Raw genomic sequence first — 15,898 nt, 5'->3', positions numbered from 1 at the left:
TCATCTCCAGCTGTTTGCAACCCCATGGACTGTAGTCCTCAAGGCTCCTCTGCCCATGGAATTTTCCAGGCAAGGATACTGGAGTGGGTTGCACTTCCCTTCTCCAGGGGATCTTCCCAACCCAGAGACTGAACCCAGGTCTCTTGCACTGCAGGCAGACTCTTTACCATCTGAGCCACCAGGAAAGTGCCCGGTATGCTTTATGAGCTAATAGGTAACGGGCAAAAGGCAAAAAGCTTGTGAAATAAAGCTAATGTTTTAAAAAACTAAAATTCTTATAGTGAATTAACATGAAATAGATTAATAAATATCTAGCCTTTGTCCTGACTTTCATCTGGATGTCCTCTGGGGTGGATGAATCAAACTGTATGAGACAGTGGGAAGAATGGGCCCCCCTCTGCTGTAGATCCTGCTTGGATGTAGCTCTCGTTTTGCCTAACAATTTCAGTAAATTCACTTAGTTACTTTTTTCATAATAAAAAAGTTCATCTACAAATTAAATTTCTGGTTGATTTCAAATGACAAAGATTAAATGGAGCTGAACATTAAAATTCTGAGAACACAGATATATTCCCTGGTGTCAGACAGTGTGCAGAGCAGGACATATGCCTTCCAATGCTCTTAGGCATTTGTCTGAAAGAAGAAATGATGAAGAAGCCCAATGCACAGAACTGATGAAGGTGAAGATGTGAAAAAGAATGCCTATGTAATAGAACAAGACACCCATTTAATAAAGAAAAACTCTTGCTGTCAGTTAAAAGCACTGTTTTTCCTCTCTCTTTCTTTTTTAAACTTTCTTAGAAAAAGCTCACCTATAAAATGGGTTCTATTTTTTAAATCCATTTATAAATCAGAAAAATAGGATAACATGATTTCCCATTCAACTGTTCCCACCTATTGCCACTGGGAATCACCCTTTTTTGTTTGGCTGGGGCCGGAAGCAGTGGAGGACAGTGCTGAATGGACGTGTGGTGGAGACAGATAGGACCCCCACTGAGATACAACATCAGCATCCACTCTTTGGGCAGTGCCCTTTGACCTTGTCACCTCCTGCCGCTTGCCCCTTATACTTCAGACTTTGTGATACAGGAAGCTTCTGGGACTGGAGGTTAGAGAAGAAGAGAGTTAAGAGTCATTCTTTTAAGACATTTTCTGGTAGGTTCCTCCAGTTTTGCCTCTTCCAAAAGGTGCCAGCCTCCACATCCTTTGCTTCTAACAAGGTAGATAACCATAGGTTTTAAGCAATAGCCACTACCTTTTTTAGACTGAAGCTAGTTGAAATAAAAAACCCATCAGGCTTGTTTATGGGCTTTTAAAAAGTCCAAAAGCCCAGTGTGTCCATTTAAGTCTTTGGGAATAGCCCGCAAACCAACCAAAACACTTTTTTACTGCAGTCTGAAAACCAATTGTTCAAAAACATCTTTTAACTTAGACTTCAGTTTGTAATAAAAGTACAAATTAAAAAAAAAAAAAACTCCGGTAAAAAGCTTATCCAAAGGAACAGCCAATGAAGATGTAAAGCTTTTAAAGTTATTAACATTAGCAACATACTGTTAAGGTGAAAACTTCCTCTCCACTCTGAATGTCCCAGAGCTTGGCTGTCGTGTCCATGCTTCCAGTCGCCACCAATGTGCTTTGAGGATTAAATGATAAACATACCTGAATTACACGAAATGGGAGAGATTTTAGAAAGATAGAGTTTCAGATTGTTAATCCTATTATACAGAAGCTTGAAGCTGCAGCTCCCTTAGCAGATTCAGCCTAATTCTTTGCACAAATAAGTAGGCAAAATACCAGATATGAGTAGCTATCAATCTGCAGGTTGACCCATAAGCAGTCTCTGCTTGAGCAGAGGCTGCTATTCTCCACATTACCCAGCTCAGGCTTGGAGGGGCACTGGTTCCCCTTAGCCACTTCTGGACCACAGAAGATCAAGAACAAAAGCAAAGCCCATTCCTTCGAGATTCAAGCTGTCTGGCTCCCTTCCATTTTTGTTTATTTGTTTTAACTTTTTGGCCATGCCTCGGGGCATGTGGGATCTTAGTTCCCCAACCAGGGCCTGAACCCACACCAGCTCCAGTGGAAGAGCAGTGGACCATCAGAGAAGTCCCTCTGGCTCCCATCTTCCTCTCAATCACATCCCCTCACTTGCTTAGGACTTTGGTTATTGGCTTACAGTCTCAGTTCCAAGTCCCCAGTACCCTTCCTGTGGACCATTCATCCAACACCCTTGGACCCACGGTCCCAGACTCCTTTTCATAATCACCCCCATGGCTACAACACCCTGACCTTGGCATCACCTCCTCTAGGAAATTCACTCCTGATACCCCAATCTCTAGTTACAGTTTCCCAGTACTTCTGCTTTTTGTCTTCTTCACCAAGCCCAGACCCCTTGCCCGCTGCAGGATGACTTCCATCTCATGTAAACCCCTCTCTTTTCTCCTGGTCCATCATGCCCCAGTCAGCTGACACCTGGAGAATCACTCTTGCCAACATGCCCAAAACTCCTACCCCCACCTTCCACCTGCACCCTTCACAAATCTCCTAACAACTTGTATTAGCCTGGGATTTTATCCACTCATTTGCCAGCCCTACCTCATCACTCAACCAAGGTAGTTTAAGAAAACAGCATGGCAGACAACGAGCGTTGCTCATTCGTGCCTTCCATCCTCAGATGTGACCTCAGTACCATTGCCTACTTTGCCCAACATGCCTCTGACTCAGTACTTTCTACCATTCCCTACTCTTGACTCCACTCCCATCTTTATTCCTGCTCATCAGATAACTTTGCCTCCTAACACTTCCCTGAAAAAGCCTTACCTGTCTGGTGGGAACTTCCTCCCCTGACCCTCACTTTCCTCTCCCCCAGCCTCAGATTCAGAGAGATTGCTGCCATTTTAAGACACTGCATTCCCTGCGCTCCACGGGGAGATGATCTCACCAACTTTCCTTTCACTCTAAACTAGATCCTTCCAAATAGCCTATAAACATGCTTGAGTTCTTCCCACATGAAAAAAATTCTCCCTTGACTCTGTCTGTCCCTTTTTAAACTAACTTTATTTCCCTTTACAACCAAATTCCTTGGAAACATGGTCTCCCAGCACTCGCTTCCCATCCTGTCTGCTGGGACCACTCTGGATAAATGTCCAGCTGAGAGGCTTGGTCATCTCACTTAACCTGCCTGAGGTTCCTGATATTTTCTTCCTTCTTGACTCTTTTGATAATGCTCTGCTTTTCCCCTCTTACTTCTTATCTCTATTGTTGTATCTTTTCAAAGTTTCTCTTCTCCATCTTCCCAGGATCCCGCCAGTTTCCTCCTCAGAGTCTACCTTTCCCACTGGGAACTTTTCAGTTGTTTGGTGGTTTCTACTGCCACCCAGATGCCAGTGACTCACACATCCATGTCTTTCACCCAGACCTCACTGCTCAGCTCAGCCCCAAAGAGCCAACTGCCAAATGGATGCCTCTTTTTGGACATCACACAGGGAGATTTTATCACCCTGTCTGCTACTGCTACTGCTAAGTCACTTCAGTCGTGTCCGACTCTGTGCGACCCCATAGACGGCAGCCCACCAGGCTCCCCCGTCCCTGGGATTCTCCAGGCAAGAACACTGGAGTGGGTTGCCATTTCCTTCTCCAATGCATGAAAGTGAAAAGTGAAAGTGAAGTCGCTCAGTCATGTCTGACTCTTAGCGACCCCATGGACTGCAGCCCACCAGGCTCCTCCATCCATGGGATTTTCCAGGCAAGAGTACTGGAGTGGGGTGCCATTGCCTTCTCTAAGACATGCAAATCAAATGAAGAAACCTGTTTCTCTCTTATGCACAGACTTGGTGAATGGCACTGTCAGTTGCCCAAGTCTGAAATCAGGAAATCATCCTAAATACTTTCTTCCTTCATGCCTCATATCTCCCTGGTAACCCAGTCCTACCCCTCCCACCCCTTAACTTCTCTCACATTCTCCTCACGACAGGGCTTTGATATCTTTCTTTGCATACTTACCAGATCCCCACTGGCTCATACTTCCCATATTATCCTCCCCTCATGCCTTCACAATGGCAAAAGAACCATCTTCCCCAAATACAAAACCTGACCATGCCTTTCTCAGGTGAAAACTCTCAACAGTATGGCAATATCTCCAGGATAAAGTCTCAGTTCCTTAGCATGGCATTTAAGACCCTCTATAAATCTGCAATGTAGCCTCTCCTGCTTCCTCTACTTCCATCACACAAAGACTGGGATCTAGCTTTGTGGGTCAACACATAAGCCAAGTCATTGACACCTTTAGCCCAGACAACTGGGCAACACCTGGGATCCCTGCCCATCACCTCTGACTGTGGGCAAGCAGTGCTTATAAGTGTGTGTGTCTCCATATAAGCACTTTCTGTGCAGTGAAGCTGGGAGAGTGGTGCTCTGGACACTCAGCCACTTAAGTTCTCAAGCACATACCATGGCTATACACTTCCTCTGCGCATAAGTTGGTGCAGCTCACTCTGCCCAGAATGTACCTGCCACTTCTCTGCAGAGTCTTCCCTGAATACCTCTCCTGGCCAAGGAGTCTTGGCTATTCCCTCTGTGCTCTCACTGAACTTCACACCAACTTCTAGCCCACCTACAATACATCTTTGAACTTAACCATGGACACCTCTACTCCCTCTAGAAAACTACAAAATCTTTGGGGGCCAAGAAGTACAATTTGGCCCCCACACATAGACCAGGGCTTCACACAGTCAATACTTAGCAAATATTCATTGGGTTGATGTCATTGATTCCAAAATATGAATGTCTTCCTAGGAACTATTAAAAAAGAAAACCTTCAAAATTCCAAGGGAGTGTGGAAACAAGGCCACACTATGAAAATGAGGATTGTGTCTTTCTTATGACCATGTGCGAGTTACCTCAGCATCCTCAACTGAAAAATGGAAAAATAGCTACCCCTTAGGGTTGTTATGAGGAACAGCTAAGCTAATACATGTAAAAAAAAAAAAAACTATAATTTTTCACTGCAGCATCCCCAGCAAAGTACCTTGAACATAGCTCTTGTTGGATGAAAATATAACAAATATGAAGAATGACTATGAATAAATTTTACTCCTAAAATAAGCAAACTCTTTAAAAGCTATCAGTTGTTCCACAGGGTGCAAATGATCTCACTAATTGTTGTAAGACATTTAATACAGAATTAGTTAAGGATGAGGGCTTCCCAATAGTGAAAGCAATTTAGAGTGTCAAACCACTTATGCAAATCTGAGTTATAATTTTATATAGGAAACAATCAGCTTAGATATTTTACATGGTATAAAAAAGTTAGTTTAAAAGCTATTTTAAGAAGTTCACCAACCCTCAATCAAGTCAATTCGCTAAAGGCAAGTCAATGAAAAAGACATCAGATTGGCTATTGTACTCATACTTTTCCCATTATTTTTAGTCAATGCAGGATATGAGTCTTTGACAGTATCTGCAAGATATTAAAGCTAGAGTAGTTTATGAAATGATATAAATACCATCATATATAATATAGAGAAATTTAAAATAACAGATTTTTAAATTAGTTATAAAGGTATAACAACTACTTTTGCAATGGAATCCTAAAAAGAAATAACAACCATGTGAAAAGCCAGTGTAAACTCATCACTTGCAATATATGTTCTACCCTGGAGGGAATGCTGACAATGGGGCATGCTTTGGAGGAGAGGTGGAGTAATATATGGGACATTTTTGCACTTTTCACTCAATTTTTCTGTCAACCTCAAACTTCTCTAAAAAATAAAATCTACTGAAAAAGATAAAAATAAAAAAGTAAAACAAAGCAAAAACAAAAGGAAAGACAACATAAAAATATACTAAAAATATAATAAAATAAATATACTCACTATTTCTGCTGTATGACCCCTAAAGGTATGGTAACATTTTCCAGTTTCTACACTCCATAGTTTACAAGTCTTATCAAAGGACCCAGTGGCAATTTTGTCACTAAGATTTAAAAAATATATATATGGAATTTGAAAACAAAGTCAATCACAGTATTTGATACACTGAATTAAGACAAGATATTAATACGTGGATCTCTATTTAGAAATCTACTTCACTTTCTATACTTCAATAAAAATTAATTTTAAAAAATAAATAAGTAATTTATTACTCAGTAATTTATTTTCCCTCAGGAGTCCTGAGGATGGGAAGTGCCCCTCTCCACCCCACCCCCACAAAAAATTTTATTTCACTTTTAAAATAATAAGCAATCAGTAAATCAACTATACTCCAATGTAAAATAAAAATTTTTTAAAAGCTAAAATAATAAGCAATCCTGTATCTGTTGCAGTGGAAAACAAAATAATATTCTAATTTTTGAATAATATTTCTTTATGTGTTCAATTTTAAATATTTTACATTTTAAATATAAATTGTGTTTAAGATTGCAATAATTTTTCCATTAATGAATATGGTAAGGGATTTAGTTTAGAAAATTACTAACAAGTGGAAATTAATAATGTATAATATGGTTACAGGAATATGGAAAAATTCTGTTAGATATACTGAAGACAGTAATATCAAATTTAAAAGAAGGAAAATGTAAAGATATAGATCCAATTAAACATGTGGCTAGATAAGGTTTTGAGAAGTTAGACAGTAAGTGTCTCCTTGAGAAAGTAAAATCTGTATTATTCCAATTGTAAGGTCTTTAAAGAAGAAAGAGGATTTGGAGAGGAAATATGATAAAGACTTCAGTTCCTTTCAAGCAAGAAGCTTCACACATCTACTGTGGATCAGGGCTACTGATCAACACTCAACAAGTAAGAGTAAATTAGCCTGTTCAACCCTCAACCAGGGAACTAACAAACATCTTTTCCTTCACCCTGAACCCTGTCTGTCTTTTGTACTAATAACAAGTCATCAAAAGTTCACACAGTTGGGCATCACTTGCAGTGCAAGCTCACTGTTCAAAAGGGTAGGAAAGTGTTCATTTTACCCCATCTTCAACAATGCTATTGTTGAGTTTCCCAGTCGTGTCCAGCTCTTCGTGACCCCCATGGATGGCAGCACGCCTGGCCTCCCTGTCTCACACCATCTCCCAAGGTGTGCCCAAGTTCATGTCTATTTCATCGGTGATGCCATCCAGCCATGTCATCCTCTGATTCTCTCTTCTTCTTCTACTCTCAATTTTTCCCAGCCTCAGGGGCTTTTTCAGGGAGTCAGCTGTTTACATCAGATGATTAAAATATTGGAGCTTCAGCTTCAGCATCAGTCCTTCCAATGAGTTTTCTGGGTTGATTTCCCTTATGATTGACTGGTTTGATCTCCTTGCTGTCCAAGGGACTTTCAGGAGTCTTCTCCAGCACCACAGTTTGAATGCATCAATTCTTTGGCATTCTGCATCCTTTACAGTCCAGCTCTCACAGCCATACACGACCGCTTGGAAGACCATAGCCTTGACTATATGGACCTTTGTCAGCAGAGTAATGTCTCTGCTTTTCAATACACTGTCTAGGTTTGTAATTGCTTTCCTGCCAAGAAGCAAACATCGTCTGATTTCATGGCTGCAATCACTGTCTCCAGTGATTTTAGAGTCCAAGAAGAGGAAATATGTTACCACTTCCACCTTGTCCCCTTCTATTTGCCGTGAAGTAATGAGGTCAGATGGAATGATCTTAGTTTTTTTAATATTTAGTTTTAAGCTGGCTCTTTCACTCTTCTCCTTCACCCTCATCAAAGAGGCTCTTGAGTTCCTCTTCAACAACATGACATGTAATTTATCAACCTCTTAATTTTTGCCATTCATATGGCCAAAACATAAAAATGATTTTAAAATTCATATTTGCCTAGTTGTTAAGTATGTTTATTCATATTTTTTGACTATTTCTCCAAAGTGTTGTTTCTATTGATTTGTAAAGGAGTTCTTTACATATTCTCCATAATAACTCTTTGTTGCATATGTTACAAATTTTCTCACAGTGATCACTTGACTTTTCTTTTATGTATTAATTTTTTAAACATGCATATGTTGAGTTGTATGTACTGAAGTCCATCAGTCTTTTCCTTTGTAAAACAAAAATGTGAGGGGTCCTATGGCCCAAAATATATATCCCAAAGAAAATTGTAAGTGCTCAGCACAGCTGCAGATTTTATAATTATCCAGATTCTCATGCCTTGACTCTCTCCTCGGTTCTCAGTGCCCCCACATGGTCTCCTGTGGTCTCTAATACTAAATGAAAAGATGGTCCTTTCTGCAATGTCTTCTCTAATTTTTATAATGGTCTCATCTACAACTTCATTTAGTAACAATTTTTTCAAATATTTACCTTATCTGTGTTTTCATAGGAGACAATAGCTTTAATTTCACACATCGTATTTCACTAGCTTAAGCAATATCTAACTAAATTAGATTATTACAAATTGAAAGCACAACCCCCCACAAGCAAGTTTGTGGACAAATACGACTAACTCTTGGTAAGCTGAAAACGTCCCCAGTGGAAAGAGAAGTTAAGGGTACTGGTGGATAGAGTAGCTGCTGCAGGCATTCAGACAGCTATAGGTATAAGCAGTATGTCATTCAGAAGGATAGAGGACCTTGGGAAGATCTACTGAATGGGTTAACCAGAAGTTAGCTTAAAAATGGTTCTGCCGCATTTCGTACTATTATTTAGCATGTCACTATACACGGTTTTCCACCTGATAAGACTATACGTTAACTTCTACACGAAACAAACCGTGTCATGCACGTACAGCTATTCTCTCGCGGTCCAGTGCTAGAAACATCAGCAGGAACTTCCGGTAAGGGTTCATCTTCCGGTCAGAGAACTCCCAAAGGCAGAGAGTCAGCCCTGCATCAACCGGAATTCTAGCTCACCACTCTACTACTGTGTGATCCTGGGAGGGGCGCCTGAATTTTATCTATGTTATGTGAGGCCAGTAATACCTCTCCCAAAGCTACTTTGAACACTGAGGAAGATATTTAAATTTATTTTTTTATTTTATTGTTGGAGTATAATTGCTTTACAAAGTTGAATTAGTTTCTGCTGCACAATGAAGTGATTCAGCTATATGTATACACATATCACCTCCCTCTTGAGCCTCCCTCCCACTGCCCCATCCCACCCCTCTAGGTCACCGCAGGCCACCGAGCTGAGCTCCTTGTGCTATCCAGCACACGAGTCATCTATTTTATACACTAAGTAAGTAAGTAAAGTCACTCAGTCCTGTCTCTTTGTGACCCCGTGGACTGCAGCCCACCAGGCTCCTCAGTCCATGGGATTCTCCAGGCAAGAATACTGGAGTGGGTTGCCATTTCCTTCTCCAGGGGATCTTCCCAACCCAGGGATCGAACCCGCATCTCCTGCATTGGAGGCAGACGCTTTAACCTCTGAGCCACCAGGGAAGCCCCTATTTTATACACTAGCTATCTATTTTATACACACACATACATATATGTGTGTCATTGCTACTCTCCCAATTCATCCCATCCTCTCCTTGCCACAGTGTCCATACATGTCTGCATTCTCTATTCCTGCCTTGCAAATAGGTTAGTTTATACCATTTTTCTAGATTTCATATATGTGCCTTAATATACAATATTTGTTTTTCTCTTTCTGATTTACCTCACTCTGTAGGACAGACTCTAGGTTCATCCAAACCTGCAAACATCCTAACTCACTTCGTCGTGTCTGACTCTTTGCAAACCTATGGACCATAGCCCACCAGGCTCCTCTGTCCATGAGATTCTTCAGTTAAGAACACTGGAGTGGGTTGCCATGCTCGTTCTCAGGGATTTTCCTGACCCAGGGATCGAACCTGCGTCTTTTCCATCTGCTGCATTAACAGGCGGATTCTTTACCACTAGCGCCACTTGGGAAGACCTGGAGTCATCCACATCACTACAAATGACCCAATTTCATTTCTTTCTATGGCTGAGTTGGGCTTCCCAGGTGGTGCTAGTGGTAAAGAACGCGCTTGCCAGTGCGAGAGACATAAGAGACATGGGTTGGATCCCTGAGTTGGCAAGATCCCCTGGAGGAGGGCATGGCAACCCACTCCAGTATTCCTGGCTGGAGAATCCCATGGAAGGAGGAGCCTGGCTGGCTGCAGTCTGTGGGGTCGCATAGAGTGGAACATGACTGAAGTGACTTAGCATGCACACACTATAGCATACATCAGACACTCAAAACTTTGGGTTCATCTTCCGCTTTTCCTTCCCCAATAGATGGAGGGAGAGATGAATAAAAGAACCAGTGGGTTAATAAGGAATTACTGGATAAGTGGGTGTCTTCTTACCCATAAGGGTTGTTGAACGCTATGGCATACACCACATTCCTGTGACCCTCCAGGGTGTGAAGCTCCTCTCCAGAGGCAGTGTCCCAGAGCTTGCACGTCCGATCATAGCTTCCTGTGATAAAGCTAACACAAGCAGTGGAAATACAGCACAAGGTGAGACCAGCAGCGTGTTAATAAAGACCGCATGTTTTTGCCTGCAAAACTATAGCCTCGTTTATCTTGCTTTTTACAGTGAAAATTGTGTATGCAGAACAAAGAGTTAAGTGAAAGTGAAAGTGACTTAGTCACGTCCACTGTTGGCGACCCCATGGACTGTAGCCTGCCAGGATCCTCTGTCCATGGGGATTCTCCAGGCAAGAAAACTGGAGTGGGTTGCCATGCCCTCCTTACATTATGGGTAGGCAATTTTTATTTTAAAAAAGATTTGTATTCCTTGGTTGTTGAAAATTAGAAGTTAAAAAAAATAGACATACACATAGAAATAAATAAGCAGTGCACAGATTTTCAGAGAGTGAGACTGCTCTGTGTGATAACATAGCACTGTATAGATGTTGTTATACATTTGCCAGCCCATGGAATGTACAAAACCAAGAGTGAACCCTAATGTGTACCATGAACTTTCAGTGATACTGGTGTGTCAATATAGTTCAACAGTTGCAACAGATGTAGGTCTCTGTGGGAGATGGCGATAGGGACAGAAGCTGCTGCGAGGTGGGGATGCAAGGCAGAAGTTATCACAGAGAGAAAATCTCTGCACCTTCTGCTCAATTTTGCTGTGAACCTAATGCTGCTCTAAGAAAATAAAGTCCAATAATTTTTTTAATAAACAAAGAACCTTACCATGAGCCTGATTTATTAAGTGCAACATTAGTCAGTGGCAGTATATGTGCTCTGAGAACCTTCAATAAAAGAAAACACCATTCGTTTCAAACTAGAACAAAATTACTCAGCTCATTCATTTTAACTTCCAACCAATGAAGACATTCAAATGCATCTTAATTATATATAATAAATGGATAGTATCCAATATTTGAACAAAGGAGGAAAACACATAGGACCTTCTGTTATTAAGACCAATAATACATCTGGAGGTTACAAATAATTACAGAAGCATGATCAAATCTATGTTTTCTATCAATTTGCTTTTAGATAGATTATAGCTATGAGATACAAATAGCCGTCATTGTTCAGTTGCTCAGTTGTGTCTGACTCTTTGCGACCCCATGGACTATAGCACGCCGGGTTTCCCTGTGCGTCACTAGCTCCCAGAGTTTGCTTGAACTGATGTCCATCGAGTCAATGTTGCCATCCAATCATCTCATCCTTTGTTGCCCTCTTCTCCTCCTGCCCTCAGTCTTTCCCATCACCAGGGTCTTTTCACTAATTTATATTCTCTTTTACATATTGTACATGGTTTGTATATATGCATAAACAGTATATATAGGAAATAAACCAAAGATGTTTCAAATACAGATTAACAATGAATTATTACTTTTTGAATCTTAAAGCTTCTTTAGAGTCAGGATATGTCATGGAATTTATATTTCCATCTGTATGTTGTCTAGCACATAGTGGATGCTTTATATTTGTTGAATGAATATACTTAAATTGGACCGTCTGTTTTTAGTTAGGATGACTGGCCAGACTGGAACAGTCCTAATTATGTCTACTACCAGAGTGTTACTATTAATAGTGTCCTCCTTCACTATCAAAATATTCCCTTGGAAGGTAAATTACAAGATCATATAAGTTATAGAGCTCATATTTGAAGTAAAATAGTGTCACCTGCTGGAAAAAGAATTATTACAAGAATGACCATTTTTCAGTAAGTTGAAAGAAGGAATACAGAAAATTGTTGAAATACTTCACATCAGACAAAACATGCTGAGTATATAAATAACAAGTAATATAAGTCATAAAAAATGAAATCAGTGTAATATAAATCATTTCTATAATAAAGCATTAAATGTTAAATCATAAAGAAAAATGAAAGCTGTTATTGAAGCAATAAATGACATTTATTTTAATTTAGTTGCCAAGATTATAGATGAAAATAAGCATATCTTTATGGAATTAAAGTTTTTATACAATCCATATCAATAAATAATTTACTGAAATACAGTTTAGTTCATATGGAAGCAGAAAATTTGAAATGTTGATACACCATGAAATACATCTTAATATTACTCCAACTGGAAAAAAAATTTAATTATTCAATAACTTAGAGCTACTTTAATGATTATTCTTTAGAGTTATCATTATAAAGAAAAATTAAAGTTACTAATGCAAATCTTTATTGAACCTGTCAAGAAACCAATTTTTGAATTTTATTCATTCATTCAACAAACATTTAAGATTTAGTCTTAGCAAAAATGTGGAAGACCTGAAAGAAAACATGATTTATATTTTATTTTAGATTAATAGATTTAAGTAATTCATTGAAGTTCTTCTACTTACTATCTTTAAACATGCATTACCTTAAAAAGATAGAATTTGTGGTTGCTGTGTTGTCCAAGTTTATTTTGTAATCTCTGTATTAAAAGTTTAACCTGGTCTGATCGTGAAGCTGTGATGAGAGGTTCTGCTTTCTGTATCTCTTCTACTAATGCACTGACATCTGTACTGAAATTCACACACACACACACAAAAAAAACACGTTACTTTTTTCTATGTCAGAAATTGCATATACATTCACTACATGAAGGATTGCACTGCTTTATGAAGTTCAAGATTTATAAATTGTCAACAGCATCATCATGTTCACCAAGAGATTTCCAGGGGAAAAAAAATCATAGAAATCAATAAAGAGCATCTTGGCACGGATGAAAGCTGCCTGGGTTCTCTTCAATGCCTTTCCATTACCTGAGACTTCGCTTGAGGAAGGTGTGCAAAGATTCTGATTTGCTCATCTAAGAAGGTCAAGTGCTGCTTCTGAACAAGAGCTCTTTTATTTTTTTTTCCTGTTTTTCTTTTTTTAAAAAATAAATATATATTAAAGTTGACCAATCTTACTTTACTTTCCATGTTACCTATGATCTCCCATTTAATCCTATAACAACTGTCTAAAATATAATGCTTTTCATAACTATTTTGGGGATGAAGACTCTGAGGTTCAGAAAGTTTCAGTTTGCTGTATTTTGGGGGAAAGAGTAAGTACCTCACTAAAACAGACATTCAAAGAACTATCATGATTATTAATTTCTCAATGCTATAACATTATCTCCCTGAAAGTGAATCAGTGTGAAAAATACAGATGCAAGTTTCCCCAGCATTCAAATAATCTGCAGCAATTCTAGTAAATTTTGCTAGTTCAGAATATTAATTCAAGACAAATATTAATGTCTGTATACCACAAAACATCAAGAATAGGGTCATTTTGCAAAACACATCTCCAGCTGCAGCTCCTTCAGGATTCACATCAGAGTCTGAGCCCAGGGCTTGCTCTTCTTTGCAGCCCTCAGCCCCTGGCTAAGCAAGAGGGCCACACAAGAGCCTGGCCACTTCTGCCCTGTGAGCCTGGCCATTTCCCCTTCTGCCCAACCCTCCCTCATTCTCTGATCTGTCCCGGGGTCACCCTCCCAACAACCTTGTACTCACTTACTTCTGTCTCAGCAAATGCATTAAAAATGCATTGTTTAATAGGCATCCTTCTTTTCATAAATAAACATGTCCTGAGCTCCAGGTTTGTGCAAGGCGCTGAACTAGGAGACCCTTCATTCAACTAACATTGATTACTTGCCATAAGTTAGGCCCAGGGAATGTCCAAGATATGGTGCCAGCTCTCAAGCAATACAGTCTTTCAGAATAAGAATGAATATTTGGAATGGAAATGAATCAGAGGTGGTTCCTAACAATGACTTTGAAAGACTCAGGGGTCAACAGAGTTAGACCTGCATAAGAATTCAAAAGATAATAATGGAAAGATTTTCAACAAATGTTATGGAAAGATTTTCAACAAATGTTATGAATCAAAACAGATTTTCAAACCAAAAGGTTTATTTTTTAAAATAAGGTTGGTTTGGAAAGAAGAAAAGGACAGACTGATAACCCTTTCCCCACACCCTCCTCATTCAGCAAGAGCCGTGTTTGGTCACTTCAGTCATGTTCAACTTTTGGGGATCCCATGGACTATAGTCTGCCAGGCTCCTCTGCCCATGGGATTTCTCAGACATCCCATGAATGCTGGGGTGGATTGCTATTCCCTCCTCCAGGGGATCTTCCCAACCCAGGGATCAAACACACGTCTCCTGAGTCTCCTACATTGCAAGCATTTGCATTTACATTGCATTTACCACTGAGCCACCCCAGAAGCCCACTCAGCAAGACACTAAAATAAAATTCACTGAAACGAACAGGAAATAATACACCCAGAACAATTTTTTTAGTAATGTATTGTCTGTAGTTTTATGAGCTTATCTATGCACCATCCTATGTCAGGGTTTTCCAATAATGATTTTGGATATGAAATACATGCTGCATTATATAGCTCCCTTACCTGGGATCAAGATCAAGCAAGTCTATGGATTTGGTCTTTAATTGTCCACTTTTTTCATATTCCAGCATAATTCCTAAAAATAAACAAATATAAAACACTTATGATGACAGCCTAGGCCAAAAGTTAACCTACTTAGATACAATTTTTTCTTTTTTTTTCCCATTTTTGAAAATTCTCAACATAAAACATATGTAATATTCAATAAATAATTGAGTAAATAAATAATGTAACATTGAGTAATATAATCACTCATAAGTCAGAGAAAGGTTGGAAAGAACTAACACTTCAGAGCCCACACAGCATAATCCATTTTCCTAAATAGATGCATTTTCAAAATCTAGCAAGCAAATTGGCAAAATTGTTTTCCTTATTCACAACTATCTTATTTTTAATAAAATGAAAAATGTTCAACATTTGTATGCCAACTACTAAAAATTAGTTGGGTTTATGCAAAAATGAATCTAGAAAATAAAGTGTAAAATCTGAAACATGTAAATTTATATGACTGCTTCACTGTGACAAGACATTAAGGCAGTATGCTCACTGAACTCAAATACAAGCAAGAGGCTCTGACATGCGCAATGAAAAGTATAAGCAGAAAATAGATAAAGATGCTTTCAGGAATCAGGTTGTTCATCAGAGATTGTTTCTCACAGTATCTTAATATTCTTGATCTCCTCCTAGGTTTGAACTACAGGTAATGTGTGATTACCAAAACATTTGGGTAAGAAGACACTCACCCCTCCCCAAATTCTGCGATGCACCAAAAGGCAAAGCTTCAAAAGGTAAAATAGTATTGCTTACCCAGCTCATATTCAATTAACAGAAACCTTTAAAGTGCACAAAATGCCAACCAGTGCAATTAATGCTCATTTAGATCCTGCTTCTGGTCAAAGAACAAGGGGCCCACATGCAATAAATAAACAACAAAGACTGTCATAACTGAGTCAGCTGAAAAGCATGTATTCAACACCTATCTTCACAAAGCAAAGGGATTCTGAAGGATAAAAGGTAAAAAGGGAAAGCCCCAAGTTAGATTACCCATATTACTGCTACATTCCTTTGGTCTTCGGGAATCTAGGTTAGGGAGAGGAATTATTCAGTAGATGCCAACAAAAGAATGCTCCTGACCTA

General features: G+C 39.3%; 1 protein-coding gene across 3 annotated transcripts in view; it reads right to left on the bottom strand.

Annotated features, from left to right (window-relative positions):
* DAW1 (dynein assembly factor with WD repeats 1) overlaps positions 1-15,898 on the bottom strand; it is a 73,314-nt gene that overhangs the window by 12,765 nt on the left and 44,651 nt on the right. For all 3 annotated transcript variants that reach the window (XM_069578405.1, XM_069578404.1, XM_069578406.1), the window contains exons 2-7: positions 14,765-14,837; positions 12,747-12,891; positions 11,110-11,168; positions 10,270-10,392; positions 5,874-5,973; positions 1,552-1,659 (exon numbers count right to left, since the gene is read on the bottom strand). In XM_069578405.1, coding sequence (XP_069434506.1) covers positions 1,552-1,659; positions 5,874-5,973; positions 10,270-10,392; positions 11,110-11,168; positions 12,747-12,891; positions 14,765-14,832 — 603 coding nt within the window. In that variant the 5' untranslated portion in view covers positions 14,833-14,837. The remainder of the gene's footprint in view (positions 1-1,551; positions 1,660-5,873; positions 5,974-10,269; positions 10,393-11,109; positions 11,169-12,746; positions 12,892-14,764; positions 14,838-15,898) is intronic.

Source organism: Ovis canadensis, chromosome 2 (genome assembly GCF_042477335.2).
Source record: "Ovis canadensis isolate MfBH-ARS-UI-01 breed Bighorn chromosome 2, ARS-UI_OviCan_v2, whole genome shotgun sequence".
NCBI lineage: Eukaryota > Metazoa > Chordata > Mammalia > Artiodactyla > Bovidae > Ovis > Ovis canadensis.
Note: the sequence above shows the minus strand (reverse complement) of the source record. Positions and strands in the feature narration are given on the sequence as shown.